General features: G+C 44.3%; 3 protein-coding genes across 3 annotated transcripts in view; 1 reads left to right on the top strand and 2 right to left on the bottom strand.

Moving 5' to 3' along the window:
- Positions 1-27,178, bottom strand: part of LOC126563113 (F-actin-monooxygenase Mical-like) — a 149,520-nt gene that overhangs the window by 57,965 nt on the left and 64,377 nt on the right. The gene's annotated exons all lie outside the window — the stretch shown is intronic.
- On the top strand, positions 8,091-13,088 carry LOC126556922 (xylulose kinase). Its single transcript, XM_050212485.1, has 4 exons — positions 8,091-8,141; positions 9,484-9,605; positions 9,708-10,532; positions 12,416-13,088. Exons 1-4 carry the CDS (start codon positions 8,091-8,093, stop codon positions 13,086-13,088), a joined length of 1,671 nt encoding a protein of 556 aa, XP_050068442.1.
- LOC126562177 (tektin-3-like) lies at positions 14,432-21,106 on the bottom strand. The gene is made up of 6 exons (XM_050218615.1): positions 20,987-21,106; positions 15,404-16,231; positions 15,223-15,332; positions 14,961-15,132; positions 14,748-14,884; positions 14,432-14,662 (listed from the first exon to the last, which is right to left on the bottom strand). Exons 1-6 carry the CDS (start codon positions 21,104-21,106, stop codon positions 14,434-14,436), a joined length of 1,596 nt encoding a protein of 531 aa, XP_050074572.1. The 3' UTR covers positions 14,432-14,433.

Below are 27,178 nucleotides of genomic sequence, written 5' to 3'. Positions count from 1 at the left end.
TTCTCAGAACGAAGAAACGGTCTGGATGGGATTTGATCCCCGGTCCTACTGTCTCTACCACCGGGCCGTTCCTCAAGATAGCTTTCTATCAACAAATCTAATACTGTGACAGCAACAAAAAAAAATATAGCTGTTCAGGTGTGGAATGTCACTTCGCAGAAGGACTTACAGAGATTTTGTCTATAAAGTATTGTCTTAACTATAAAGCACAGACATATTGCCCAGCATCCCATCTTCGTGTTAAGGCTTCACACCTGAAGAATGTCACTCACCTGTAGCGAAAAAGGATTCAGTCAGTTGACCCTGCAGCGCAACTAGCACACAGCCCTTGACTGTCTGCTGCTCTACCTACTGCTGATGCTGATGACCGCCCCGTCTCTTACGCACACTCGCCAGCCCTTCTTTCTATCTTCTGTTCTGAGGATTGGGTGGGGTGTGTGTGTGGGGTGGGGGGGGGGGGGGGGGGTTAGGTCCAGCTGACTGCTGGACCGCACACACGCTTTCAACGCACTGGCTGCGGTAAAGGCACACGCACGCGCGTACACAGAAAGAGAGACGGAAACACAAATACCACTACAGCTACAAAATACACATTAGCACACAAACATGAACACAAACACACGCACGCACAGGGCACTTTGTCGGATGTCGGCAACGAGGCGAATTGCCGGTCCCGGACCCGCGCACGTAAACGGGACGGACTCGCCCCAGGAACGGGGAGCGCGCCCGTCACACGGCAGGAGTCTTAGTTGATTGTCTTCGGCTTCCGGTGCGCTCTCCGTCTCCTTCACACTCGCTTTGGTTGATGGTTGATATGGCTCCACACGCTACCCTTAAACAGAAACGTTTATCTTCGCTTCGCTCGTCGCTTCTCGATTGATTGCTCCGTGCGGCGAGTGTATTTGCTCTGGGGGATGTTGGGGATGCGAGTGTGTGAGTGTGTTAGGAGGGTTGGTTGAAGGATTCTGTTTTGCGATTGCGCTTACGTTTGCAACGGACTACTACACCGCTACTGCCGCCACTAACACTGTGCTGCTTTCACTACGAGTGTGCGAAGGAGCCGGCTGGATCGCTTGTGTAGCACTGCAAGAGGACGACCATACAGATATATGTATATTTCACTTTATGGTACAAGGATACGTAAAGCAGGTGTTTGGCTTTGGCTGTATGTGTGTATGTGGGTCTGTTGGGTGCTGATTGCAGAGTTTTTCGGCACGCTCAGCAAACAGGACCCGCTATGGGAAGGATAATAAGATTTTAAGAAAATTTACGAAGTACAATTTCTGGTTTCAAAACATCATTTTAGATGTGTTTCAGCTTTCCTTGTAAAACTTGTTGCAAATTTCGTGTTTTAACAAAACATTTAACATTTATTATCTGTGAGCTACGATGATTTCAAATTGATGAAAAACGATCACAACAATAGTTTCTTTACTAAGCGAAGAAAAAATACTTTGTAGCAATCCATGCCACACAGTACTAGGCGTGTAAAATTAAATCTGCTTAGACGCTACTACATCACTGATAAATTGGCGCTTTAAAAAAACGGTTAAACGTTCTCTAGTATCTCTAGCGCCGTTTATCTATATTCCGACACGTACGAATATTATTCCTAGGACAAAAAAAATCACAAAAAGATTTCTTAAAGAAGACGAAAAGAGACGAGAGCAGAAAAAGGAAGGCAAAGAAAATATTGCTTTGCAAACAGTAAAGGTTCCGCATGCGGAAGCTATAAAATGCAGTGCAAAAGAAAACTTATCAGCAACAAAATATTTGCCGGTCGAAAGGAAACGCATTACGACGTACCCAGCGCGGCAACACCGCGCCCAGAAAAGGAACAAGATTGAGCGCGGGAAGATGAAGCGCGCACGTGGAGGGAAAAATGGTCAAGATTATTTTCATTCCACTTTAGAAAATCACCCAACCCCCGGCACCATCCGCTTCTTTGGTGTTTTGGTACACAAATTTTAACCGTGCTCTCGTGCTCTAGAAACTGGGAGGCTCGGGGCACCTGATCAGCTGAACAGAAAGCTGAAATTTAATTGGCAAACAAATAGGCGGTTCGATGATTGCAGAAAATGCCACAACAGACGGATGGATCAGCGTTGGATCGGTGGCGTGCTTTATGTGCGTGGAAATTTTGATTCGTAGAGGATGAAACGAAAACGTCCAGAGAGTTGTTGGATGTGGTTGATAAGCTGATGCATTCTGGAGTGCGAAGAGACGTACTTTGATTGCTTTTTATTCACACCAACAACTTCTAGCAAAGCACAGTGGTCGTCTTATCGTCAACCATGAAGGTTCCTCTAAGTAGTTAAAATTCTTCGACTGGAAAGTTCTTATTTCGTTGGCTTGTTGAAAACATACTTTTTCCTCTTCGATCACATCTGCAATTGCTCAGTAGTTTCATAATGTTGTTCATAATGCTGAAAATCAGCAAACTCTTATCCGCAAAATGAACGCCCCCTCCCCCCCCCCCCCCCCTCTCCAAATCCGCGAAAAAAAGTGAAGGTTTCGTTTTTTGTTAAACCGATAATGGGAGGAATGATAAAACCTAGTACTCTGCTTGTGTGTGCGTTATGGGGTTTTTGTTTATTTTTAAAAAAAAAACCCCCTTCGAGCAGGGATCGAACGAGAGATAAGCCTGTTGCCCCTGTCTTTTGGTTCGATTGCGGCTGTTGTTAGGTTTGGTGTGTTTGAGTTAAGATTCACCAGCCGACGCTGGTCTCCCCGGCACGATTAACGCCATATTTGGTATGTGTGATTTTATTAGATAGGAGTACAAGGAAGAGTGGGCGAGAGGGTGGGTTGGGGAGGGGGGGGGGGGGTTCAGAATTATTGACGCACAAAGGGAGCGTTTCTTTTTTTCTGCTATAATATTGCGGGAATCACATACATTGCATGAAAGATATAGATTTTCGTTAGAAATTCATGGCCGGCTGTGTTTCTACCAATTCTCGATCGATTTTTTCGAAAATCGCTTTTCCAAAGACAGAACCTCCGTGTTTTGTCCAGTCCCACAAGCGCACAAGAACGATTTCCCAAATGAAAAACAAACGTAAGGTTCAATGGTTTCGCGTATGTTTTCAGCGCATTTTCCTTTCTGCTCGCATCTTTTCGCACCAAGAGAGGTACTATTTTCCGCCGCATGGGAAGGGCATGGATTTTTCCGCTATTCCAGTCTGCTGTTGGGTTTGACTATAGCGCGAATCATGTGAAAGCCCTCTCCAAAAATAAAATGCTATTGCTTTAGAATAAACATTGTGAGTTGGGAAAAAAGCACACACACACACACAAACACATACGGACACGCACGGTGCGCTACACACACCAACAAAACGTGGCCAGACACACATACAAGCGACAGAAAGGTCTGAGAGTGTGTCTCTTTACCGGAGAGATGTAAGAAAGAGGTTTACGATAACGATGTTGCGCCCAGCGCGATGGACAAGAATGGTAAGATGAGTTATTGCTTTTTTTTTACACAGTGTTCGCGAGGCCTTTTTTACGAGGCCCGCGTGGATTTACACATGGGGTGTGTTTAGGGGATAATTTTGGTGTGTTTCAAGTTTTGTCGTGAGAGGAGTAACCCTTTTTTTGCGTTTGGAGTCATCCTTTAATACAAAGTAAAATGTCTGCTTTGCAACTCTACATATGCCACTCGAAAACATTCCCTCTTTTTTGTCAGTGGCTCTGAACGGGGATATAACATTCTTCGGATGGGCCACCAAACGGTGTACACACCATTCCCGCACGACCCCACGGACACGAACGCACACACATCGCACGCACACAACCGCAAAAATCCAACCAAAGCCTCTTGCGTGGCCACTCCCGGTCACGCATCGGAACGTGGCCAGGGAGGAGCGCACGGGAAGAGCTGCAGACGATGGTCGCGAGGGGGAGGGGGGGTACGGGTCGGGTTTTGTTTTTGCTGCAAAAGCAACACTTACTGTCCCCCATGCTTCTTCTTCACGCGCCCCAATTCACCACAAAAACATTCACAGGCACACGCACACGCTGAAGCAAAGTGTGACATTGCACACCACCAGAGCAGGCAAAACCACACGCTCATAAACGGTTTTCATAGCAGGTATTGAATGAAACTGCCTGCGGGCATAATTGATCGATACACATTTTCCATTTTTTTTTTTTTGTTGAGAAGGAAACTCCTCAAAAATTCAAAAATAGGGAAAAATGGCGAACGCACACGCTGGGCGCACGATGCTGTGGTGGTCCGCGTCCGCTATGGCACTTACCGTCGATTCCGGTGATGTTGCTACTGCTGCTGGCTGCTATGTTTCGATGCTGCTATGCTAATGCGCGGTGTTGCTCCGCACATCGAATTCCGAGAACGACTGAGCTGCTGTTGTACACAAAAGCATCAAACGGTTAAATTCATCGCCACACCGCCAGTGAACTGGCAACGAAGCGGGACCGCTACTGGTGCGCTAGAGCTCGGACGGTCGCTTTTGCTCGTACGGTGAAACGCAGTCTCCTCGTCGTACATGCTGCACAGGTCTGGGTCTGTGGACCTGTTAAGGCATACCGAAGCGAGAGCGCTACCTCCTTGCTCAATGGGAGAAAGCAAGAGAAATGGTTCACTGCACTCTAGCTACCTCTCTTTCGAACGGTTTATTGGCCGATGATACATACAAGCGTACATTCATAAGGTACCGGGATACGAAAAAATTAAAACTGTTAAAATCAATGCGAAACTGTAAAAAAAACTTAAAACAGCTTAGAAATTTTGATTTTGAAATCTCTCGTGGCCCGTGGCCTATAAAGGCTCCGGACTAAGGGAAATTTGCGACTGTTGAAATCAATGTTGAAGTATCAAAAACTCGCGAAAGATTTAAAAAATGTTTTGAATTTTTTCATTTGAAATTTGTTTTTCAAGAACCTGGTGCATACACAAGCTAACTTAACCAAGCAACGGAGAAAAAAACTAAAATTCGGAAAATGGAAATTTTGTAACAGTTTAGCATCGATTGAAATAATTTGAAATTTTCCTTCACCCGGGGTTTTTCAAAATAGGGGTTTTGTACCCTGCTGCCTCATCTAGGTAGCTTTATATATGCATCTGGTTTTCAAAAAGCGATTTCAAAGCACGAAAATTCTACAAACAATCATGAAGACTAGAAATTCTGATTTGGAAAAATCCTAGGTTTTCGGGATTCAGGTTCTCATGAGTAGTTGTGCAATTTTCTCGCTTTGAAATTGCTTTTTGAGAATTTGGCACATACACAAGCTACCTACACGCAGCAATGAAGAAAAAGCTGAAATCACAATTATGAAATTTTTCGATAGTTTCGAATTGAATTAAATAATTTGAAATATCCCATGGCCCGCGGTCTTAACAGATTGGAATCTCCCGTGGCCTGCGGCCTACATATGCATGCTGCAGAATACTGCCGTAGTGTTCCAGTGTCATTTAAATTTAGTTGAAATACACATAGAGTGTTCCAATTATATTGTGATTTTCCACAAAATGACCCACATTATTCAATAGCCCTACGGTAAGGTTGATGATCGATCAAGATGCTTGTGCTGCCGTGGGTTCGATTCCCACCATTATGCATCATCGGTGTGGTAAGATAAAAAGGCTGTTATATTTCTTTTTAATGTAATTATTCGTTTTGCTATTTGAAAGCAATTTCTTAGTTAGATCCTAAGACGTTCATAAAAAATGTAAATCAAATCGAACCAAAATCCCCGAGACGATGAGAAACCATTTGGTCGGCATCTGTTGATCATTTTGATTTGATAGTTTCCAGAGCAAAAGCACATCGATGTTGCTTGGATAACAGTGTAGTATGCTGTAGTAGTGTTCCAGTGTGAGTTCAATTCAATGAAAATATACATAGAGTGTTCCGTTTATATTGTGATTTTCCACATAATGACTCACATAATTCAACAGCCCTACAGTAAGGTTGATGATCGAACAAGGTGTTTGTGCTGCCGTGGGTTCGATTCCCATCATCATGCATCATCGTGTGTGGTAGTAGAAAAAGACTGTTATAGTTCTTTTTAATGTAATTATTCGTTTTGCTATTTGAAAGCAATTTCTTAGTTTGTTATCACTCGACTTAATTTTTTATCACATCATAAAACGTTCATACTACACTTTGAACTTAGCCTTATAGAATTTGTTCAACACAAGCGGTGTTGACAATACGGCATTGGACCGTCCTAATTAATTATAAATAAATAAATAAATAAATAAATTAAACGTTCATAAAAAAATGTAAATCAAATCGAACCAAACACCCCGAGACGATGAAAAACCATTTGGTCGGCATCTGTTGATCATTTTGATTTGACAGTTTCCAGAGCAAAAGCTTCTTTACACATCGATGTTGCTTGGATGATAGTGCAAGAAGTGCAAGGCAAAGCTATCATGAAATGGAACATTTGTAAGAAGTTTTCATTTTTGCTGGCAGTTTCATTAATTATTCGCACATGATGCATGCACCACCAATCTTGCTTTGTTGTGAGTTGTCATTTTGAATGATCTTCAAAATTCCGTAGTGTGTACCAACCACAGGGCATACCGCTGTCAAAGGAATGTCGTAGACCGCTGTCAGTTTAATCTCCATTTTATTTTGAAAATATGCGTTCCGTAGCGTCCATTCCTAGCAAACCAAACAAGCGTTCTATCAACCACATGAATTAACAATTACGTTGCGCTTTTAAGCAAGAAAAGCAATTATACATTATGTCAGGTACGTATGTAGTGTTTGTCAGTTAAAACTCCAATTAAAATAGTTTCCTTCTTATTCTTCGCTGTATCTGTACAGATAAATCAAGCCAAAACGTATCGCCTGCAGAAGGTAGCAGCAGCATCAGCAGCAGCATCAGTAGCAGCACTAGCATCAGCAATAGTGAGCGTGAAAACAGTTGTTTGACTCCGCCAAAAACGCAATTTAACACCGATCACCATCAACACCCGTCAGCCAAGAAACAGACCGTTTTCGAGCGGAACTACCAGTTTGCCCGCATTTACGAGCAAAAACGGCGCGTCCTGGTGGAAAAACTGGAAGCGAACGAGGCGCAACAGCGTGGCTTTAAAGCCAAACCGATTCGTGTGGTAGAGTTTCGGGCGGTTAAGAACACACCCAAGTTTACAATCCCGACCACGCCGAAGGTTTTGAAGCATAATTTCGTCAAGCAGACGGTTAAGGAATGATCTATGCAACTGGGGCGAATGGGAGTGACGAACACAAAGTGAAATGTAACTCTTTAGCGTGTATATTTTTTTTTATTTTAATGTGTGTATGAACAGTGTTTTGCTTTATTGTATAAATCTTTTTATTTTTTAGTTGATTCATGTATAATGTAATGGAATGTAATATGTAATATTTCCAAACACTTTTCATGTTTCTTCTCTAGTACATAAACTTCCATCCTAGACAACGCATCGACATGACGCATTTTTTCTCCACTCCTTTGTACTATATCATAATACGACGACTCGTACGGTTTATTGGTCGATAATACATACAAGCGTACGCTCATAAGGCCCCGAGACACTGAAAATTTAAAACTGATGAAATTGATGTGAAACTCTAGAAATCTCAAAACTACGATTTCAGACTTTTCTCCGTTGCTCCCTTTAGGTATATTGTGTATGCGCCAGGTTCTCCAAAAGCGATTTCAAAGCGAGAAAATTTGATTGATTTGGACTTGATTTTGAAATTCAAATTACAACGATTATTTTCCTAACCTCACTTATGCAACCGTTGACGTATGGAAGCAAACTGACAGACGGTGACAGAACGGCGATTGCAAGCAATAGCAACAACAGTAATAAACAATCAAAAATGTAAACATACGTCGGTGGGCAGGTGGCAGCGGTCGGCCCACGGCCAGCTCATTTCCAGCCCGTAGGTGAAACGTGAACAACTCTGCTCCCGATGAGTAAACAAACTCACTAGCATTACACCGCAGTTTGCATTCAGCTTCCAGCAGGAACGCAAAGCTCTTATTCCGCCGTGACACCGCCCGGAACCGTAGCATATCCGATACACGTTTTGTTTTGCGCTTGCGGTGATACTTATAAGGCCTCTCCTGGTACACGATCAACCACCATGCAGTCTGCAAACGAAACCTATCTTGGGCTGGACCTAAGCACCCAAAAGGTAAGCTATTGCCGATCGTGAACAGTGACCTTCCGCTCTCCTTCAGAGCCCAGATAGGGAAGGCCTAGCTGATCATCAAGGCAGCGTTATCCCCGTCCTCCGCACGACCCACACTCACGCGCCGCTTATCAGGGTGGCCTGTGGTTGGGCTGTTGTAAAATCATAACCGTTCAACAATTACATTATCACCTTCAAAAAGGGATAAGGGATGGATGATGTTTTTTTTTTCCTTGCCATCCCAAACAAAATGCATTATCGCATCTTTCCCGTACTGCGAAAGGTCAGAAATCGTAACCGTGGGTTGATAAGCCACGGACATTCGAATCCGCTGGCACATGTAAAAAATGTGGGACGCGTAACGGTGAACTTCAAACGCGAAAAGAAAAACACAACACACACACACACACACACACACACACACACACACACACACACACACACACACACACACACACACGGGTGATCAGTCAAATTGGGAACGGCGTGGCTGATTTCCAATTCCAATGGGTAAATGGGTTTAAAAAATAATTATAGCGGCCAAGATGTACCGATTGGTCGCATTATTGCGGTGGCACATTTTTGAGCGTGTTTCGAAACGATGGCGGAAAAAATGTGATTCTCTCTCTCGGAAGTTTTCACATGATTATCTTAAACCCAGGGGTCTCTCAACTTTGTAGCTGGTGGGCCGCATTAAGTGCAATAGCCTTTGCTGAATCATAGTTCATAATTTGCATGATAATTATTGGCTTGTTGGGTTGAGGAAATAACTTTCATTTTAAGTAAATGAAATGGTTCAAATGAAATTGAAAGAGTTTTATTAAACACCTTCAATGCTGTGCTACGAAATTAAACTCACAATAGTGGTACACATTATATTATAAATTATAGTACTAATTCACTTCTTCAATTTTAGCTTACCTTAGATTTGGAGTTTCCTATCGTCAGTACAAATTTCACGCGTTTTGATCGCACAAATATGTTATTCCGAACAGGTGATATGTACAATACACGAAAAATGCTTTTAAAAATGTTTTGAAAATCTGTTAGAAACAGAATCTGGCTTGCGTTTCTATGAGCTCCAACTGCAATTCATTGAAACAAATGCACCACTGGCATAGTAGAGTTTCCAGAGAAAATGCGTATTTTGCTGAGAGCTGTTACTGACACGATACAGCCATGGCTTAAGAACAAAATCATTGTTAAAAATCATAATTAATATCGATGCTGAAGCTTTGTCGGTCGCAAGGAAGGGCCTTGCGGTTCGAAGCCTTGAAGTATGGAAAGCCCTGTCTTAATCCTTACAGTAGAATAAAATAAAAGAAATTTTTATTCACTATTTTAGCTAAAAGCCGTTTTGCTGAACGCAAATCTGGAGAATGTTGCACACGCGGAAGTGAAGTTTGACTCAGACCTGCCTGAATTTCGAACCACCGGTGGCGTGAACGCAGGAACGGCGAAAAATGAGTATGCTATCTCAATATTTTCCTCGTACTTGTAGCTCTTACTCATTTTAACATTTGTTTTTATCCATCCCCTCCCCCCTCCTACCCACCTCCAACATTTTAGATTTTACGTCCAACCGGTCATGTGGATCAAGGCGCTCGATATGGTACTGGACCGGATAGTCGTACAGGGTGCCGACCTAAGCACCGTCGTCGCACTGAGCGGTTCCGCACAACAGCACGGTTCCCTCTACTGGTCACGGTCCGGTATCGAAACGCTCCGCAATCTAGACGCGGACAAGTTTCTCCACACGCAGCTAGACGATTCCGCCTTCACCGTCCACCGGACACCAATCTGGATGGATGGTACAACCGGGCGGCAGTGCGAGGAGATGGAAACCGGGGTCGGTGGCCGGGAGCGCATGGTGCAGATAACCGGTTCCCGGTGTTACGAACGGTTTACCGGGCCACAGATAAGGCGCATCTTTCAGCAACGGCCCGACTGTTATCGCAACACGGAGCGCATATCGTTGGTGAGCAGCTTTCTCGCGTCCGTCTTTCTTGGCGATGTGGCGCCGATCGATTGTTCGGACGGGTCCGGGATGAATCTGCTGGACGTGCGTACCCGGGACTGGTCGGACGAATGTTTGGCCGCGTGTGCGCCCGGGTTGCGTGCGAAGCTGGGTGAACCCGTGCCGGCTGCTACGATCATCGGTGCGATTGGTTCGTTTTTTGTGCAGCGTTACAACTTCAACACGGCCTGCCGGGTGGTGGCGTTCACCGGGGACAATCTGTCGGCGCTTGCCGGAATGAACGTGGGAAAGGACTGGTTAGCTTTGTCGCTCGGTACGAGCGACACGGTGATGATGAAGTTGAACGCGCCATCGAATCTGCAGGAGGGTCACGTGATGGTACACCCAACGGATGATGGTTTTATGGGTTTGCTGTGGTATGTATTGTCAGGGTTTTGCCAGTAATTAGTTTGTGGTTGTAATTTTAGAAGAATGTGTCAATCAAACGCTGCGCCATCTTCAATCAACACACCATCAAGCCTATCGGCATATTTGACTGTTCGAGTGCAAGTGGCTAGACTTTCCAACATGCTTGAGCAGAATTTTCACTCAAAATGTTGTGTCTGCCAAATTACCAAACAGGAACTCGATTAGGTCATCAAATTAGGTCATCATCTAATAATCAGAACGATCCAGAATCGATATCAAATCCGTAGCTCAGTACGCAGGAAAGAGTCTTTCCTGATTCAAAGACCTCTCGAGAAAATAAGATGGAAAAGGAGGTTTTTTTGGAGTGTTTTTCGTGCGAAAAGTAAATAGTGGAAGCAATCCTGTATTGCTTAAAAGACAAAGATGTAGCAAGCGTAACGTAACGTTAATGTTGTTGTCGGGCTTTGAATTTCCCGCCCAGAACTCACCGTACGCAGGAATGACTATTCAACTATAGCTAGAACCAAGTCAAGTAAGGACATTAAAGACAGGCCAAGGCCACTCGAGGCTAGAGAGGCAAATACTCTATCATGTTTACTGCCGTTGACAGGTTCCTTACTGGTAGTTGGTTTGCCTCCCATACAAGAATGGCACAGTAAATTTGATTACCATATTTACTGCCATTTGCTTCACTTCTGGTGTAGTATTGATCTAACACAATTGATCGTTTGGTTTGGTCGTAAAATATGTTGGTGAATGCATACATTTGAATTATTTTGATCCACAAGAGCATATCAAGGCACCGGTAGGTCAGTGGCGAAAAGAGAGATTTTTTTTTAAAACAACACTACAAGTGGTCTAGACGATTTAGGTTCCGGTGTTCATACGGCAGAACCTTTCATTAAATCCCATCCAGACCGTTCAACCAAGAAGAAACATAGCTATTAGATCTCGACGACTAAGAATGGTGAACTCCGCGATTGCGCGATGAAGTCTCTTGGTGGACGAAGTCTCTTCTTGGAGATAGACGAAGTCTTCTCTTGGATAAAGAGCTCCCCTGGCATCGGAAGTTTTTCACACGGTAGAATCGGTAATCAAATCCCATCGTAACCATTGTCCCGTCCCGTCGAGGACAGAGTAAATCGTTTGATAATAGCCATAACCTTAGCTGATCTTTAAGGCAACAAGAGAAAAATCTCTTACACTTCGAGATTCAAGCACGGTGATCCCCTTTGCGCGATAAAGTCTCTTGCTAGACGAAGTTCAGCTTTTGGATGTAGAATTCCCTAGGACGATGAAGACCCATGGAAGAAGAGACCTCGGAAGGTCAAGAAATCGCTCCCATGATAGGCTTTTTTTTTTTGCATGGTGAAGTCGCCTGTTAAATGACGCAACATAAACGACTAAAACTCTAGAAGAGCGTGACCCCTAGCAAGGGTGAGGGGTTTGGCGGTCATCCACTCCACGAAAGTGCCCTCTACGATGTGTAAAAATCAATGTTTATCTCATAAACTATGTTTGATTTAGTAATACGATTACGATTACGTTTGTTAAAGTTTTACAAACAACTGGTTTGATTGGCAGCTTTTACGAGTGTCGTCATTGGCGTTTACGATTCGCTATCTTGAGCAATCGGTAAACAAGTGTGATAGCTATTTTGCGCTCTACTATCAATACTTCCTAGAACGTATAGCTTAACCCTATTATGTAAGAGAGTTTCAATTACTACATTATCAATTATAACTGGGTAACACACATGTATGAATTGTAGTAAAAAAATAGAATTGACAAAAAATCTCTTTATAGTGGTTAGGACTAAGACTTATCTACCCAACTGTTCGATTAAACCTTATTTCTGTTTAACCTTATTTTCCCTCTGTTTCACCTTTAGCTTCCGGAATGGTTCGCTGGTGCGCGATATCTTCAAGCGTGCCGAAGCAAACGATAATTGGGAGAATTTTAGCGAACTGCTCGACTCAACACCCCGTGGCAACTTTGGCAACCTGGCGCTACACTTCCTCTCGAAGGAAATACTACCCCCGGTGAAGGGATCGCTGCGCTGGAACAAAAACTCCAACCTGACCAGTGTGGAACTGGCAAAGGGCGTTCTCAAGTACAGCTCACCGCAGACCGAAATTCGCGCCCTGGTCGAGGGACAAATGCTAACGCGGAAAACGTATGCAACCGAGATGGGATTTAGCTTTGGCGAGAATACGAAGATACTAGCGACCGGTGGTGCATCGGCCAACCGGTCGATTCTGCAGGTCGCGTCCGATGTGTTTAATGCGCCCGTATACACGCAAAGAACGACGGAGGCAGCACTGATCGGGGCTGCGTTTCGCGCGAAGTACGTGCTGAGCGTAGCGCGCGCAAAGGAAAGCCCGTGCGGCGACGGCAAGGGTGTGACGAATGCGCCTGGACCGTACTATGACTTCATTGCCAATCTGCTGCCTCACTCGGTAACGCGTGTGTGCGATCCGAGCAAGGATAGTGAGGAAATCTATGGTGCAATGGTCGAGCGATACCGGGCTATGGTTAGCTTCATGATGGAGCAGCAGGATTAGCAGCATTGCATTTTCCAGTGAGTTGTGTACGGCATAAAGTTATAATACCAGCTATCAGCAGTAACCGTTTTGTAATAGGGTGGGAAATTTGCAATAGGCTTTTGGGTTTTTTAGATCCATCGACCAATCGTGAAAGGGCCTCAGTTACGTGTAATCCAAGTGTATAGAATTGGAAGATTTTTTTTTATTGAAAATTATAGTTATTTTTGATGTACACAAAGCTACAAGCTTCCACGCTAGCTTTACGACGCAAGGACTTAGGAAGAAATAGTGGATAGGTCCCAACTAACTCTACATTCCGCAACCAGTGATAGGAGGCAACGCGCGCATTTGTGCTTTTTACACACGGCAGCGTATTAGATGCAATACCGGTAGCGAAACGTTATCACTAAATTGCTATAACGATCAGCTATTAGAGGAATCACTCGCGTAAGAGATCGAGAGAGAGAGATAAAGAGACGAAAAATTGTAACTAATTTAATATTTCTTTTTTGTTTGTTATATTTTACCATTCGCTGAAGGCTTATTGTTACTCACGACCTTTTTTTCCAATAAAAACATGCATTTTGAACCAACTATCGAAACAAATTGGCATATGTACGGGATGCCCTAGTTATGTTTTCTCTGTAAAGCAGTTTCCCAGACCAAATCAAGGCCACGTATGGTAGAGGCAGCACTGTGGAAGGTCTGGGTCGTTTCGTCGAGGCAGGCTGTTTGCGTCGGGCGACGAAAAGCTATTGTAGAAGAGCCTTAAACCATTGATTTATAATGTCATCAGCTTTTGCCAGGTTAGGCTTGCAGAAAACTATCTGCACAGATTCCTCCTCCTCCTGCCCAGGACCTCTTGAACGGTGTCTTGATGGTGATATTAATAATGAAGTCATCTTCTCCAAGGTTTGCCTTAAAGAAAAAGTACTCGTTAGTGGATGAGATCCCGTTCCAGAATCCTTTCTGGTACGTTCGGACTATCTTTTCTACGTACGAGACAAGTAGATCTTGTGGTACAGGGTGAGAGAATCCAGCTGTAGATGTCAGTAGCAATTACATCAAACAAGTACAATTTTCTGGAAATCTAACAAATTCAACGATGTGGGACCTTTATTGGTTTGCTTCGTACGTATTAATTGGATTGCGTTTTCCTCGCTATTCGCTTTCCAAAAACTGCGCTACCAGAGTGATAAGATACGGGATTTTTTTTTTCGAACGATAGTTAGTTATTTATATATGTATAATAGAAGCAGAACACACAACTGACAAGCCGGATTGGTGTGTGGGAGCGGACCGACACACCCATTTGCAACTATACTCGAACACCTGCGTGTGTTCGCACCGGGCGTGCGTGCGTTTAATATTTAATCGTGTTGTTCACTGGAAAGGAGCGTCGCAGTCCCATACACTTCTCGCGATCGATAAATAGTGCGTCCACCTTCTGCTTCAGGTTGCTTTCGAGCTGGGACTTGGTGCGCAGCAGCTGTTGATGCTGTGCTTCGGCTTCCTGCAGCTTGCGGTGTAGCGTTGCGACCGAATCCTGGATCGTGCACACCTCCTCCACCAAACGCAGGTGGGCGTTATCACTGTTAAGCATGGCGAGAAGAGAAGGCAGTTAAGAATGAGCGTTAGCAGGTTCCCTGACTCTTGTTCTTGTTTGTGTACACCTACCGGCACATCTCGATACCGGGACGGTGTGCTCGCGCTTCCAGGCGTGTTTGAGCCACCTTCATCGGGTTTGATTTGTCGTTAATCGCCTTACGGAGCAGCTCGATGTGCTTCTCTACGTCAAAGATTTCTTGCTGGGTCTATAAATTTCGAATCAGAATGATAGCTGAAGTTCCAGACTGTGTCCCAGGCAGGGGAAATTGGAGATATACCAACCTTGTGCAGATGTAGTTGCATCTTGCTCTTTGCTTCCAGCATCTCGGAGGCGCGATTATTGAACGCGTTGTTCGTGTTGCTCCAGCAGTCCCAGACGGAGGTGGCTACCGCATTGATCAGTGATTCTGCATCACTGCGCAGTTGGCAGGACTTGGATCTTTCCGAGTGTGAGCTGCATTTTGTGGGGGGTAGGAGAGGGGTGAGAAATCAGATGTTAAACAATGCCCTACTTGTCTGGCAAGAAGCACATAGCTAGTCTTACTTGTTGATCCTTGTGCTACTGGAACCGGACCACGTGCCGGGAGTACTAACGGTTGGGTCATACTTCTCGATACCACCGTAGTAGTTGATGCCGCGGCTATAGTTGTTAAGCTATTGTTGGACAGGGACAAGACAAACGTTTCAAATGTGTTACTCGCTACCGAGCACGCAACCATACCTACCTGATGACAGATGGAGTCAATACCGAGTGCCGACTCTTTATGGCTAATATCATCCTCCAGTGAGTGTTGCGCCGCCCGGCAGTCCGCCAGCTGCTTGGTAATTTTGGCCAACAACTGCGACAGCTTTTCCTGACTTGCGCGCAAATTGTCCACCTCCACCAGCAGGCTCTTTTCGACGTGATCGTGCACCAGCTCGATGCCCTTGCGTGACTCCCGATGGTACAGACACTCCTGGGCGATGTGCAGTGGCGGATCCAGATCCTGCAGTGCTTTCTGCACGTTGCGCTTCGTGTCGGTTAGCTGGGCCGACTCGGCAATCAGCTTCTCCAGCTCGGTCGTCAGCTCGTTGCGCCAGAAGGTAATGTCGGTGATACGCTCCCCGAGCCGGCGGGCCGCATCCCGCTGCCCTTGGGACGTTTTTTCGTCCGTTTCGCGCATCAACCGTACCGCCTCGGAGCGTACCTTCTCCGAGTAGTTGCGATTCTTGTCCGCGTCCGCGTACGTGCAAACGTTCGAGGTGGTCCACTCGTTCGGTGTGTAGCGCGTGTACAGGGCAGCGCGTGCGGCATGCTGCGGGTTACGCTCGAACCCGGTCACCAGGTTCGGGAAGGTGACCGGATCCGAACACATGGCGGACGGGGAGTAGGACGATGCGACCAGCTGGTTGGTGATCGGCTGCTCATGCAGTGGCGTCACTTCGACCGCTTCGTAACCCATCGTCGGACGCCACGGATGTGAGCGGGGCGTTTGATAGAAGGTACCGGTTTTGGCCGGTGGGCCAGAGATTTGTTCCATGTTGTGCGTTGCGTGCGTCGTCGAACTCCAAGGCTTGAGCAGTGAACAGATGGATTGGGTAGGAAGCGTAACCAAGAACGAACCAAAGCAAGCGAAACAGTGTCAGAGACATTTATTGGTGTTTAGCGATGGTATAGTACGTGATAATATAGCATACAGTGTTAATAAAAAGGGACGTTTTATCGCTTAGATTTTTAAACCAGGTATTCAGGAATAATCGAAAACATTTTATCGTTTAGATTGGACGCTGTAGAGCTAAGTCTTCGAATCAAGATATCAAGACCAATCAAGACAGTCTATATGGTAAGACAAAGCACTTAGGATATGCCCTGTTAAGGTTCAAATCTCAAATTGAGCTGAAACTTTTCTGCTGATAATTGTTGGTAGTTCTAGTAGTAGGGGCTTCTTCGGGGAGCTTAGACAACTTTAATGCTGTTTTCTTAAGTAGAACCCAACACACTTCAGCACTTCAAAAAGAAGAAGAGTATTGTTCAAATGAAGAAGGGATCCTTTTGCTAAGTTATGAAACTTATGTAAAAAATAGAAAAGTCCTCCACTTTATTTCAACTCTCTTCAGGCTCACGATAGAGTCTACGCGCTTCGGTTAGGCGTAAAAATAGAATGCTGAAAATCAACAACGATCCCCCCATCTCATGCTGCTGCTGTTGTTAATCAATACTCCATTTTCTTCAGCGTATTTGCCTTCAGCAGTAGCAAAAGCTCTCAATTGTCAGTTATTCAAAAATAGAAGCTTAAAAACACAGTAAAGCATTGAAGTGCTCACGATGAATACCGCCAACGAGGAGAAGGATGAAGGAGAAGATGAGGGGGCGTTAAAAGACTGGACGAGAGGAGGACAACTCGTGTAAAAATGGCCATTTTTAGACCACGACAGCGTGGCAACAATTGGAGAAGAAAAGAAGCAAAAAAAAAACAACAGAAGTATGACCCCGTTTCGCAATAATTGGAGCAGGCTACACTGTCATGGCGGCCTGTCAGGTTCTGCCTGACGGTTGCTTGACGTGTTACCATGGCAGCTAGGGCAGGGTTTGATCGTTGACGGGTACGGCGAAAAAATCTTCCCCGCTCGCAAGCTCCTCCATTTTTTTTTTAGTGTAGGCTCCCCAAAAACGTGCCCTCCGCTACTATTCCAGTGTAGCACATTCCAAAACTGCTGTACCACCGTGTCTTAGAATGGAGTAATCCGTACGTGAGCAGTATTTGTCGTAATCCTTGTTTTATTTTAAACGGGGCCTTGATTGGGATCTTTCACGCAGAGTGTGTTGAGTGTTGAGTTTGGAGGGAAGATGTCACGGTTTAATTACTTGCACTTCGTAGGCCATGGTTGATGGCAGCTCTGTACATCGATCAAGGATCACCAACACCTGATAATATGGCAGTAGAGGGGCACGTACACGCACACATACACAAAGTCACGTGAAATACACTAAAACGGTTGCATGCCGTCGCCACCAGTAGTGTCTCGAAGCAGAAGATGAGTGCGTCGCTATAACGGCGATTCACTTGCTATAATTGCCACGTGTCCATCGGAAAGCGTCATAAAACCACGGGCTCCGCGCTTTTGGGGAGCAGTTAACACTGCGAACGGGCTTTGCACACGCCACTCTGTTCACCACAACACATGTTCCTTTAATGCTATTTTGACATTTTGCCACGTCACTATTAAAAACCCACTGGGACAGGGTGTCCGGTACGCCCGGAGCACGTCACGAGCCGCAACACACTGGTTGGCCTCCTGCATTCGCCAACGGGCAATCGCCGAATGAGCTGCTTCCGGGCCGAGGCGGACCCATTTCTATCGTACTGCGGTACCACCCCGCTCGTCCTGCTTCTTTCCTTTCTCCTGCTTCGGATCTCCCCAGATCCTTGTGCAATTGAAAGACTGTCTATTTATTGCACTGCTACCGCTGCGGACGGCTCGTTATGCCTCGACTTGTTTTGTGACTCCCTGGTGGGTTTTGCGAAATTCGGTGTGCTCTGCTTGAGCCCGAAAGAAGGCTCGTAATCGATCCGCCATTCCGATGGATTGAGTTTGAGCCTTGCCGCGGTACCCTCGCTGCTCCTGAGGTACCCTTGTGCATGTTGTAGCGGCCGGACCTCCACAACAAACCCACCAATGGGCTGATTTATGGATATGCCGAGCGTACTCCCCATTTATGAGCCGTGAGCGATGTTATCGAACACACACACACACACACACACACACACACACACACTGAGGGTTAGGCACCAACTTCCGATGTATAGTTTATGATTGTATCGTACGGTGTTCTCCGTTGCTTTTGCCTCGCCTAATCCTCCATCATCCTGGGTGTGTTGCTCCCCAAACGCAACGCAAATGGGCGGGAAAAGGGGATGACCTAAACAAAACGCGCTGGAAATCAACAATACCCTTCGATTGCCACGGTCGGCTCGGTTTCGTTGGCGTATTGCTGGTTCGTCGGTTTGTATAATCCATACTGTCAGGGAAATCACGGCGTTTCGGGCAAAGAAAAAGGTTTTCCGATTCCTCAAGCTTCCAAACTTGCTTCACTCGTCCATGGCAGGTAGGGGGAGCGATAGAGAGTGAGAGCACGACGAAGAGAGGATCTTCAACGAGGTGAAACCATTGTTGTACGAATCGGGATTCCATTTCCGCAAGCGCAATTTTGTTGTGGTGTCGTTGAAGGCTAGCGTTTCACTAGCCTTCCGGTGGATACGTGCGCTTGCAACAGTTGATGATGGAAGATGCGCGCGAGAGATGGGGCCAGGTGTAGAGGGGCAAACATTGGCAAACGGAGCTCTTGTTTCCGCATTTGTTACACTTTATTGCGAATTTGTTACTGCTTTTCAGATGATAATTTTACACAATGGAAAAGAAAATCCCGTTCTTGTTTATCTGTGGTAACATTCAGAGATATCTACAGTTTTCCAAAGACAAGGTTGATGTGGCGAGACAATAGAAATAGCCGACAAAATGATTGAATTTAATTTTCTTAGCGCTTAGCTCTCAGAGATGAATAACTGATAATCGATCGAAAAAACTGCGAAAAAACTGTTGAAGAAGGAACTCAAACCTCAACTTTAACTTCGCGAAATTAGATATCAGCAAGGAAAAAGACTTTCAACGTGCATACTGAATGGTTATAGTGGAGACAACCATTTGATTGCAACACAATCTTTATCTAGATGCGTCCGAAAGCTAACAACTCGTGTCAACTCAAGCGAAATCTTATAGTGAGGTGGTTGTAGAGCCTTCCAAGATTTGAGTCGTGCTGCCCAGAAACGAAAGATGGCAAACTGATATTCGATGCTTCTAACCTGGAAGATAACTCTACTTCATCTTCAAGTAATTAAATGTCAGTACCAACATGTACTTCGTGGGACATGGACACGGAGGGGTCGTGCTAGACAACTAATAGAGAAACTGGATGTCAACATATGATGTCAATGTAAGTACTACTTAGACTACAGGTGGTGAGGTGATTGGACGACTCTTCCAAGAATTGCAACATCAGCAGCAATCTGCGTCTTATCAGGATCTTGTTTTACGAGTGTAACCAAGCCATGTGTAACGACCTTAGTCGCTACGATTTAACGCCTGACGTTAGTTCCAGATGTCCAGGTGCGACGGCTAGCGGAGAAACCAATAGCTTAGGTATTGTGTTCTTGAAGTACTATCTACTAGACTTTCATGGACATCCATCGCTATTGAAATTTTTGAACATTTCCTTGATTTGAATTACAAATTTTGGTTAATTTTTATGGTCTAGCTTTAAATAAAGTTTATGCACATCGTTTTTAAGGTAGTTGCCGAACATTTCATTTCGCTTCAAGCTTTAATTCGATGTAAAATGTCAGTATTACAAAATATAATCCGATTAGCAGTCGAAAGCCGTTAATTAAATGAACATAAAATCAGAACAAAACAGTAACTAGGTGGAAATCTACGATTTTGCTAAACGTGTAATTTAATCCGGGTTAAGCTTTTTATAGTACGAGCGGGGTTTCCACTCATACCCATACACACGTACGTGTCTCTTCTTACAAAAAATAGTTCAAAAAGGCTCTTTATAAATGCTTTAAGCATTTAATACTCACATGTATTTGACATTTTACCACAAACCATGTTTTGTAAGGAATTCTTGCTCCGAATTTTGCTATTTTTGTAGTAATTATAATTGCTTCACCTGTTATATGAGAAATATAACTTTTGTAAGCTACTATTGCCCTTGCGATTTCTCCCGTAACAACTGGTAGGAAATAAAATCTCATCTAAGCCCTAGGCCTGATACCAGATAAAAGCGTCAGTAAAAGCTTGCTAAAGTACGTGTTGAAGTGTACTTATAGCTCGTCACAATCATCCTCTAACCATCTAGCCAAACATTATCATGACCTTGAGCAGATGCTCGGCAAATTCACACTCCAGTTTCAGATTTCCAACACCGCACAAAACCAACAAGAAAAGCTCGCGCTCGGCTCGGCTTTCCCTCCGCCAAAAGTGATGCTTATATGCCCGCGGTCAAAGTGCGTGCATTTTTAAGGCTCCTTCTCGCCCCATTGACTCACCACCATCATCGCACCCACCTGGGGAGCTGACAAATTTCACACTTCCCAAGTCGAACACCTTCGGTTCGGTCAGTTGGTTTTAATGTTGATTTTCCGGATCATGATAGAAAGACACGATAGGTGCACGATATGGCACCCGGAGACCAGCCATCTTCAGTGCGATACCATCACCGTGCTGTGCACACACACACACACACACTCAAACACACACACACTTACCAATGGTACGCTGGACTTCCGGCTCGAGTGCATGAACGTGTTGGCGTGCAGTGCCTGTGAGGATAGATAGGACTCAGCCGGCGTGGCATCGTAGTCACTCGCTCCTTCCCAGCACAACATTCGGGATCTCGGGCGCTAAATTCTACGGGCCGGGCGTACCTTCCTGGAACAGTGGAATCGGCGACCGGTGCGCGTACACCCTGTTGGGTTAAAAACAATTTCCATCAGAGAGACACATATCAGAGGACGCACATCTTGCTGATGCCCGAGAAACAGTGTGCCAGTTTGTGTGTGTGTGTGTGTGTGTGTGTGTGTGTGTGTGTGTGTGTGTGTGTGTGTGTGTGTGACCCTACCGCAAAAGTTTTCACCAACCCAAAAAAAAAAAAAAACAGGTCCCAGACTGGCCACTAGACACTAGAAACACTCGACCACCGTAGTAGAGCTGATTAGATCGGGCATGCTTGTGCCTTCGCTGCTTTCGTTGGAATAGTTTGCGAACCGTTACGCGTTCGAACCGCGAAGCGCAAACTGGGTAAACTGGGCGATAGGGCGATTTGCCGAAAGCCGAACCCCCTCCCCCCTCCCCCGAGCGTTGCTTCAATGCTTCTTCTTTTTACTGATCCGATATTGCGAAATAGGACAATCGATGCGCCATGCAACCGAATCCAAACACCAGGCCGCGTATATCGAAACGAGGTCAACAACGACTAAACAACAATTTCGCTCCCTTTAGACCGGGTTCGCTTCGGAGCGGTGGTAAAGCGAAGCATTCACTTTCTCGCAAACCTTTTCCGGGGGAATGGGTTGGAAAATTCTCCTTTACAAAGCGTTTGCTTTGTTCTGGCGGTCTACCTGGTGGTGACTGTTTGCACAGCAGACACAGCGTGTCTTGCCTCGGACGGCTAGTGTACCGGCGCGCTCTGCCGGTGCTGGATTAGCAGTCGGGAGTGAGGGTTTCGCATTTGAGCTCCCTCACCGTACCCTGGGGTGCAAAAAAAAAAGAGGTGGCATTTCCCGACATTTTCCCGAAGCACCAAACTTTGACTTCCTGTGTGTGTGTGTATGAGTATGTGGTTGCGAGATCCCTGCGACACGAGAAAACAATTGCCGATTGTTCGGTCGCGATAGGCAAATACGCTGGGTATCGCCAGTTTTGAGTTGCCCATTTGGGGACAATTTTTAGATACCATTTGGTGAGGGGCGTTTTGCAGTTGGCAGAGATGAGGGCGCTTTAAAGCGGTTGCAGAAAAATTTAATTATATAAAATATCATTTTTTTGAAGAGTCTAATTTATAGAGCTACCCAGTAAGAAAATATTGCAAAAATTTGCCACTAAAAATCGTCCTACAAAATTATCTTTGGTGTTTTAAATTCAGTAATTAAGAAAGATCAGTATCCAAAAAGATAACCTACATTTTCTGCTTGCTATGTCTGTCACTAGAAGTACGAAAGTAATGATATTGGTCATTATGTGTCGTGTCTTGGGACGGGCCCGGTGGTGTAGGCGATATAGGCGCCGCCCTTTAAACGGCAGGACCGGAGTTCAAATCCCATCCGGATCGTACCTCTCCGTATTGAAGAATGTGAATATTCAACTACATGGTATAAATTCGATGTCCGGCGTGACCTTTAGAAGGTTCCTTAGCCAAGAAAAATAATTGTGTCTTGGCGGCAGTTTTGATAGGCTTCAAAATAGTGACAACTTTCACTTCTCTTCGTTCAGGACTTGCAATAAGTTTAATTTGTACGCCGTGCTTTTCTATGCAGCTCTTTTAGCCAAAGCGATCATGTACGTGAATCGGGTTGGATTATCAATTCGATTAACGCCCGCCTAATCCAATCCAGGTGCTGCTCACTTGCCACATTCGCCCGGGCGATGATCGGGATGATAAATCGCTTTATCGGTCGGTATCGCAACCAACGGTTCCGTATTGATGGGTTGCAACATCTGCACAGGTATAATTATCTGCTAACGAAGCCTGATTAATGCTGCTCAATAGATGCTCGTTTGGGTGATTGGGGTAACGAAAGAGAGAGAGAGAGAGAGAGAGAGAGAGAGAGAGAGAAGGAAAAAAAATATAATACCTTTACCACTCCACCGTATCATCGTCCAGGTGTAACTGAAGTGAATTAATTGCGTTGCACTTTGCGCCAATCATCTGTAGAAGGGCACTGGTTGCACGGCTCGATTGCAACAGACGGTGACCGTCTAGACGGCGGACGATATTTCTGAGAAAAAGATGTTTGCTGACGTGGATTAAAAAGATCTTTTTAAAACAGCAAATGTTCCTTACTTAAGCAATGTAGTGATTATAATTTTATTAACAATTTTTTACATCTACGCGGGCTTAGGCGTATTTTAATAAAAAAACAACTCTATTGGCATAAATATTGAAGAATATTGAATGTATTTTAGACTGTTGCAAACGTACGGTACACCTCGCTGTAGAAGTAAAATACACTAAAGAAGAATCAAAATAAACCACTCTCTATCATCAACTAGACCTAACAATTTGTGAGGCACACTGCTCTGTAACATACCGAACGGGAAGGAATGGAATCATAAAAGATGAGCAAAATGGCGAAACAACAAAAAAAAAAAATGTAAATAAAAAGGTGCAGGAAAAAAGCCATGAACGGATCTCGGTAAAGTGAGCTGTTCATTCAACTGCAAATACTACTAACCGATTTCGAGGTGGAGAGCGAAATAAAGCGGAATAAAAATTAAACTAGCCTAAAGGGCACTCGGTTGTAGCGCTTGCATGCGCCGAACATATCGCGTATTATATGGTAAAGGCAAAGGTTGGAAGGGGGCACGTCTGGAGGGGGGGGGGGGAGGAAGTCACCATTCTCCACTCCCTGATTTCGGGCCCATGCATACCTACCGGCAACAATGCGGAGGAGATTTATTTTCTGAAACAAATTTTTATTTTCCGCTCGCTAGTTTTTCCGCTTCGCCAGCGCCATGCTGCTATAATGAACAGGAAATGCAAGACAGCAAATGGCATACAAAGACTGGCGAAACACATCGGGATGAAGTGAGAAAGAGAGAAAGAGAGAGAGAGAGAGAGAGCGAAAAAAAATCGGTTGAAAACATCATCCCAGCGCTTTTCGCTGATCCTGATCCTGGCAGATTGGCTTTCGAAATGGGCTTCTCCGTACCGCGCTGCACAGCTGGCAACTAGCAACGCTTCCCCCATGCAAACAGTTTGCCTCTCAGAGTACCCAAAAAGCTAACCGTTTTCTGGCTGATGGAAAAGCTATCGGAGGATGAATAAAAAAAAAATGTAAAAATATAAAAAAAAGCTTTAAAAAAATCCGGTGAGCTACTCATCCCGGCAGAGTGCTTCACGCCGGTGTGCCGGCAATTGTGCTCGCGGGCCTCTCGATGGGTCGTTTTTCCACGGACGTTGATGCAAACGGCACAAATTGATGTTTCCCATGGTGGCTAAAAATGCAGCAACAACAAAAAGAAAAAGCTTCAAACCTCCCAAAAAGGTGAACCGAGCGAAAAATAACGCAAATCGTCCGTCGTGTTACCAACATTCACACGCCTACGGGCAATCATTGTTTGCTGCCGAAGTCCCGTGTCGTTGAGTGTTCGGATACTGTCTTACTGGCTGTATCGGTGTACGGTGCATTTGCAAGCGAGCCAGCAAATTATGGCTGGTGGGAGATGATGAAATAATTTGCTTTACCGAATTGCATTGTCCGCGCGTTCTCTTAGTAGCGTCCGCGCTGCAACAAAGAAGATGATTGACACGGGTGTAAACAGTTGACACCCCCCCCCCCCCCCCAAAACCACAATGGTTGACGGGTTTGAACTTTTGCTTGGTGTGTAACACTTTCGCAAGTGTTGGCGGAATATGTGTAAATAATGTTTTTGTAAGGTATAAATCAGCTTGAAGGTGTTGTGGGATTTCATGAAGGGAGATTTCATTATTTTGCTAAAGCTATTTAAATGTGTGATACTGCGGAAACAGAACATTACCATGCAGGGTTTTAAAATTTTTTAAAGTTTTTAAAAATTCAATTTAATGGCAAAGATTTCATTAAGCGTTTTTAATGGAGGCGCCTGGTGTTTGACATGATTTTTTGTAAAAATTCAATTATGCCTCAGCTACTATTACAGTGACGGTCAATAGAATTGGACAATTTTATTTCAAAACGGAGCGGAAAAGTGAGGTTATTTTTATATTTATTAAAATTCTAGTATTACGGTTTACCGCCGTACTGACACGACCGCTTTTGAACATTGAAAATATTAACAAGGCTTTTTCTCCCTGTTATTAAGGGTGAGATTATGTCACCCATATTTGACTTGTTTATTTAATATTTATTTTTTTCTAATATGGCATCTTTTTGCCTTATGGTCAACACCGCATGTGTTGACAAATTATGAAAATTTCCTCCTAGGGTTTTGCATTATCCCGGGCATACTCGGTTAGTTTATTAAACATGGTGAGGAAAAACTTGTCTCTAACAAATTGTTGACTAAAGCAGCGAATTGTTTTGAGTAAATCCTTATTAAGGTTTTTTTTCTAAATTAAATTTGGGATTTCTTTAGACAGGGGTGCCTGTCCAACTTCGTCTTATCAACAAGTCTAGTAGTTTGTTACATAAAAAATTGAAATTTCCTCCATGAAGACGCTTGGCATTTGTGGTAATTTAAGGTAAACATTTAATTGTTGTTGCAGATCAAAATTATTGTTGAAGCACTGAATGGCACGCAAGAACAGATCGCGGGCACCTATTGCCGTACGGCGAGCTTCTACAAAGATGAAATGGTTGAGATGTCAAAGATGTCTGCAATTGAGGTCAGAAGAGAGAGCTCTGGAGAAGAGACACCGCGTCAAATAAGGCGGTAGAGCATCATATGGTATTCGTAGGCATTTGCAGACAGCAAAACGGGTAAATATCTTTTGGATACGCTCGATTCGAGCAGTATTCGAAACAGTCGTTGGCGTCTAAATGATAGACGGATATTCTAGGATCGACTTAACCATTGAACAGTAAAGTGCTTTTAAGCAACGTGAAGAGAATCCAGATTCTAGGCGCCGAATCGAACCCAGACACTTGTTCGCTTTTGGTATGATTATATTTAAATGACCAGCGAATGAAAGTTTGTAGTCCAACCAGACACCCAGATCCTTTACAAGTTGGACGCGGGACAATGCTAATTCGGCTACTTAGAAATTGTGTAAAATGGGATTAATTAATCACTGCTCATTTAGGGACACATAGGAGCATGTTGTTTGACAGACACCACATGTAGAAGTTGTCAAGATGGGATTGTAGGGACGAACAGTCAGAGTAAGAGGATGTACGGTAGAACAATTTAACTTCTTCAGCATAACGAAGAAACAAAATCTTGAGGTAGGACCTCGCGTAAATCGCTAATAAATAAAATAAATTGACATGGTCTTAACACATTTAATGGGGTACGCCAGAGTGAGAGATAAAGCATGACGAAAAAGTATTGTCAAGTCACGAGAGAATGCCATCCGAGAGATCAAGTTTTTTTCAAATTTTTGAGGAGAATATCGCTTTAAAGTCAGTGTAAATTGTATCGAATTGGCAACTGAAATCAAGTGATTTGGATACAAAGGACTGGAAATAAGGTTTGTTGTTGTGGATCGGTTGGACAAGTCGGCCATCGAATGGTTTACTAGACATGCCGATACCACGTAGTTGGAAAGTCAGTCCTCACTACGGTGGGACGGTTCGGATGGGATTGTCTTTGACGACCGGCACCACTATCGCATCACCACCAGGCTGCCCCATTAAGGGTTATATTTTTCAATATTTTTATTATTATTTTTCCTGCTCCTTTATACAGGTCCTTACTGATGTTCCCTGTTTTTGATCTAAAGTAGTTGTATTCTTAGTGGTAAAAAAATTATTATGACAAAGTTTTCTTGATTCTTTCAAAGCCTTTTCACCTTCATTTTAACTAAAATGATTTTGCCATCTAGTAACTATGTTTATTTTATTGTTGAGTGGTTTTTTTCTCGAATAAAGCTAGAATACAAAGCGTACTTAGATAAGCTAACACATCTCTGCTCGTATGGAAATTAGTCATCGCCTTAAATGGATTAAGATGTCGGTAGAATACTGCACTACGATGCCAGTTTGCCAGCTGCATTTGCAGAGAGTATTTGACAAACGCAAAGAATCGGATAAATTCGGAAA

This window comes from Anopheles maculipalpis, chromosome X, assembly GCF_943734695.1.
Source record: "Anopheles maculipalpis chromosome X, idAnoMacuDA_375_x, whole genome shotgun sequence".
Taxonomy (NCBI): domain Eukaryota; kingdom Metazoa; phylum Arthropoda; class Insecta; order Diptera; family Culicidae; genus Anopheles; species Anopheles maculipalpis.
The sequence above is the reverse complement of the archived record's forward strand: the minus strand, read 5'-3'. Positions and strand labels throughout refer to the sequence as shown.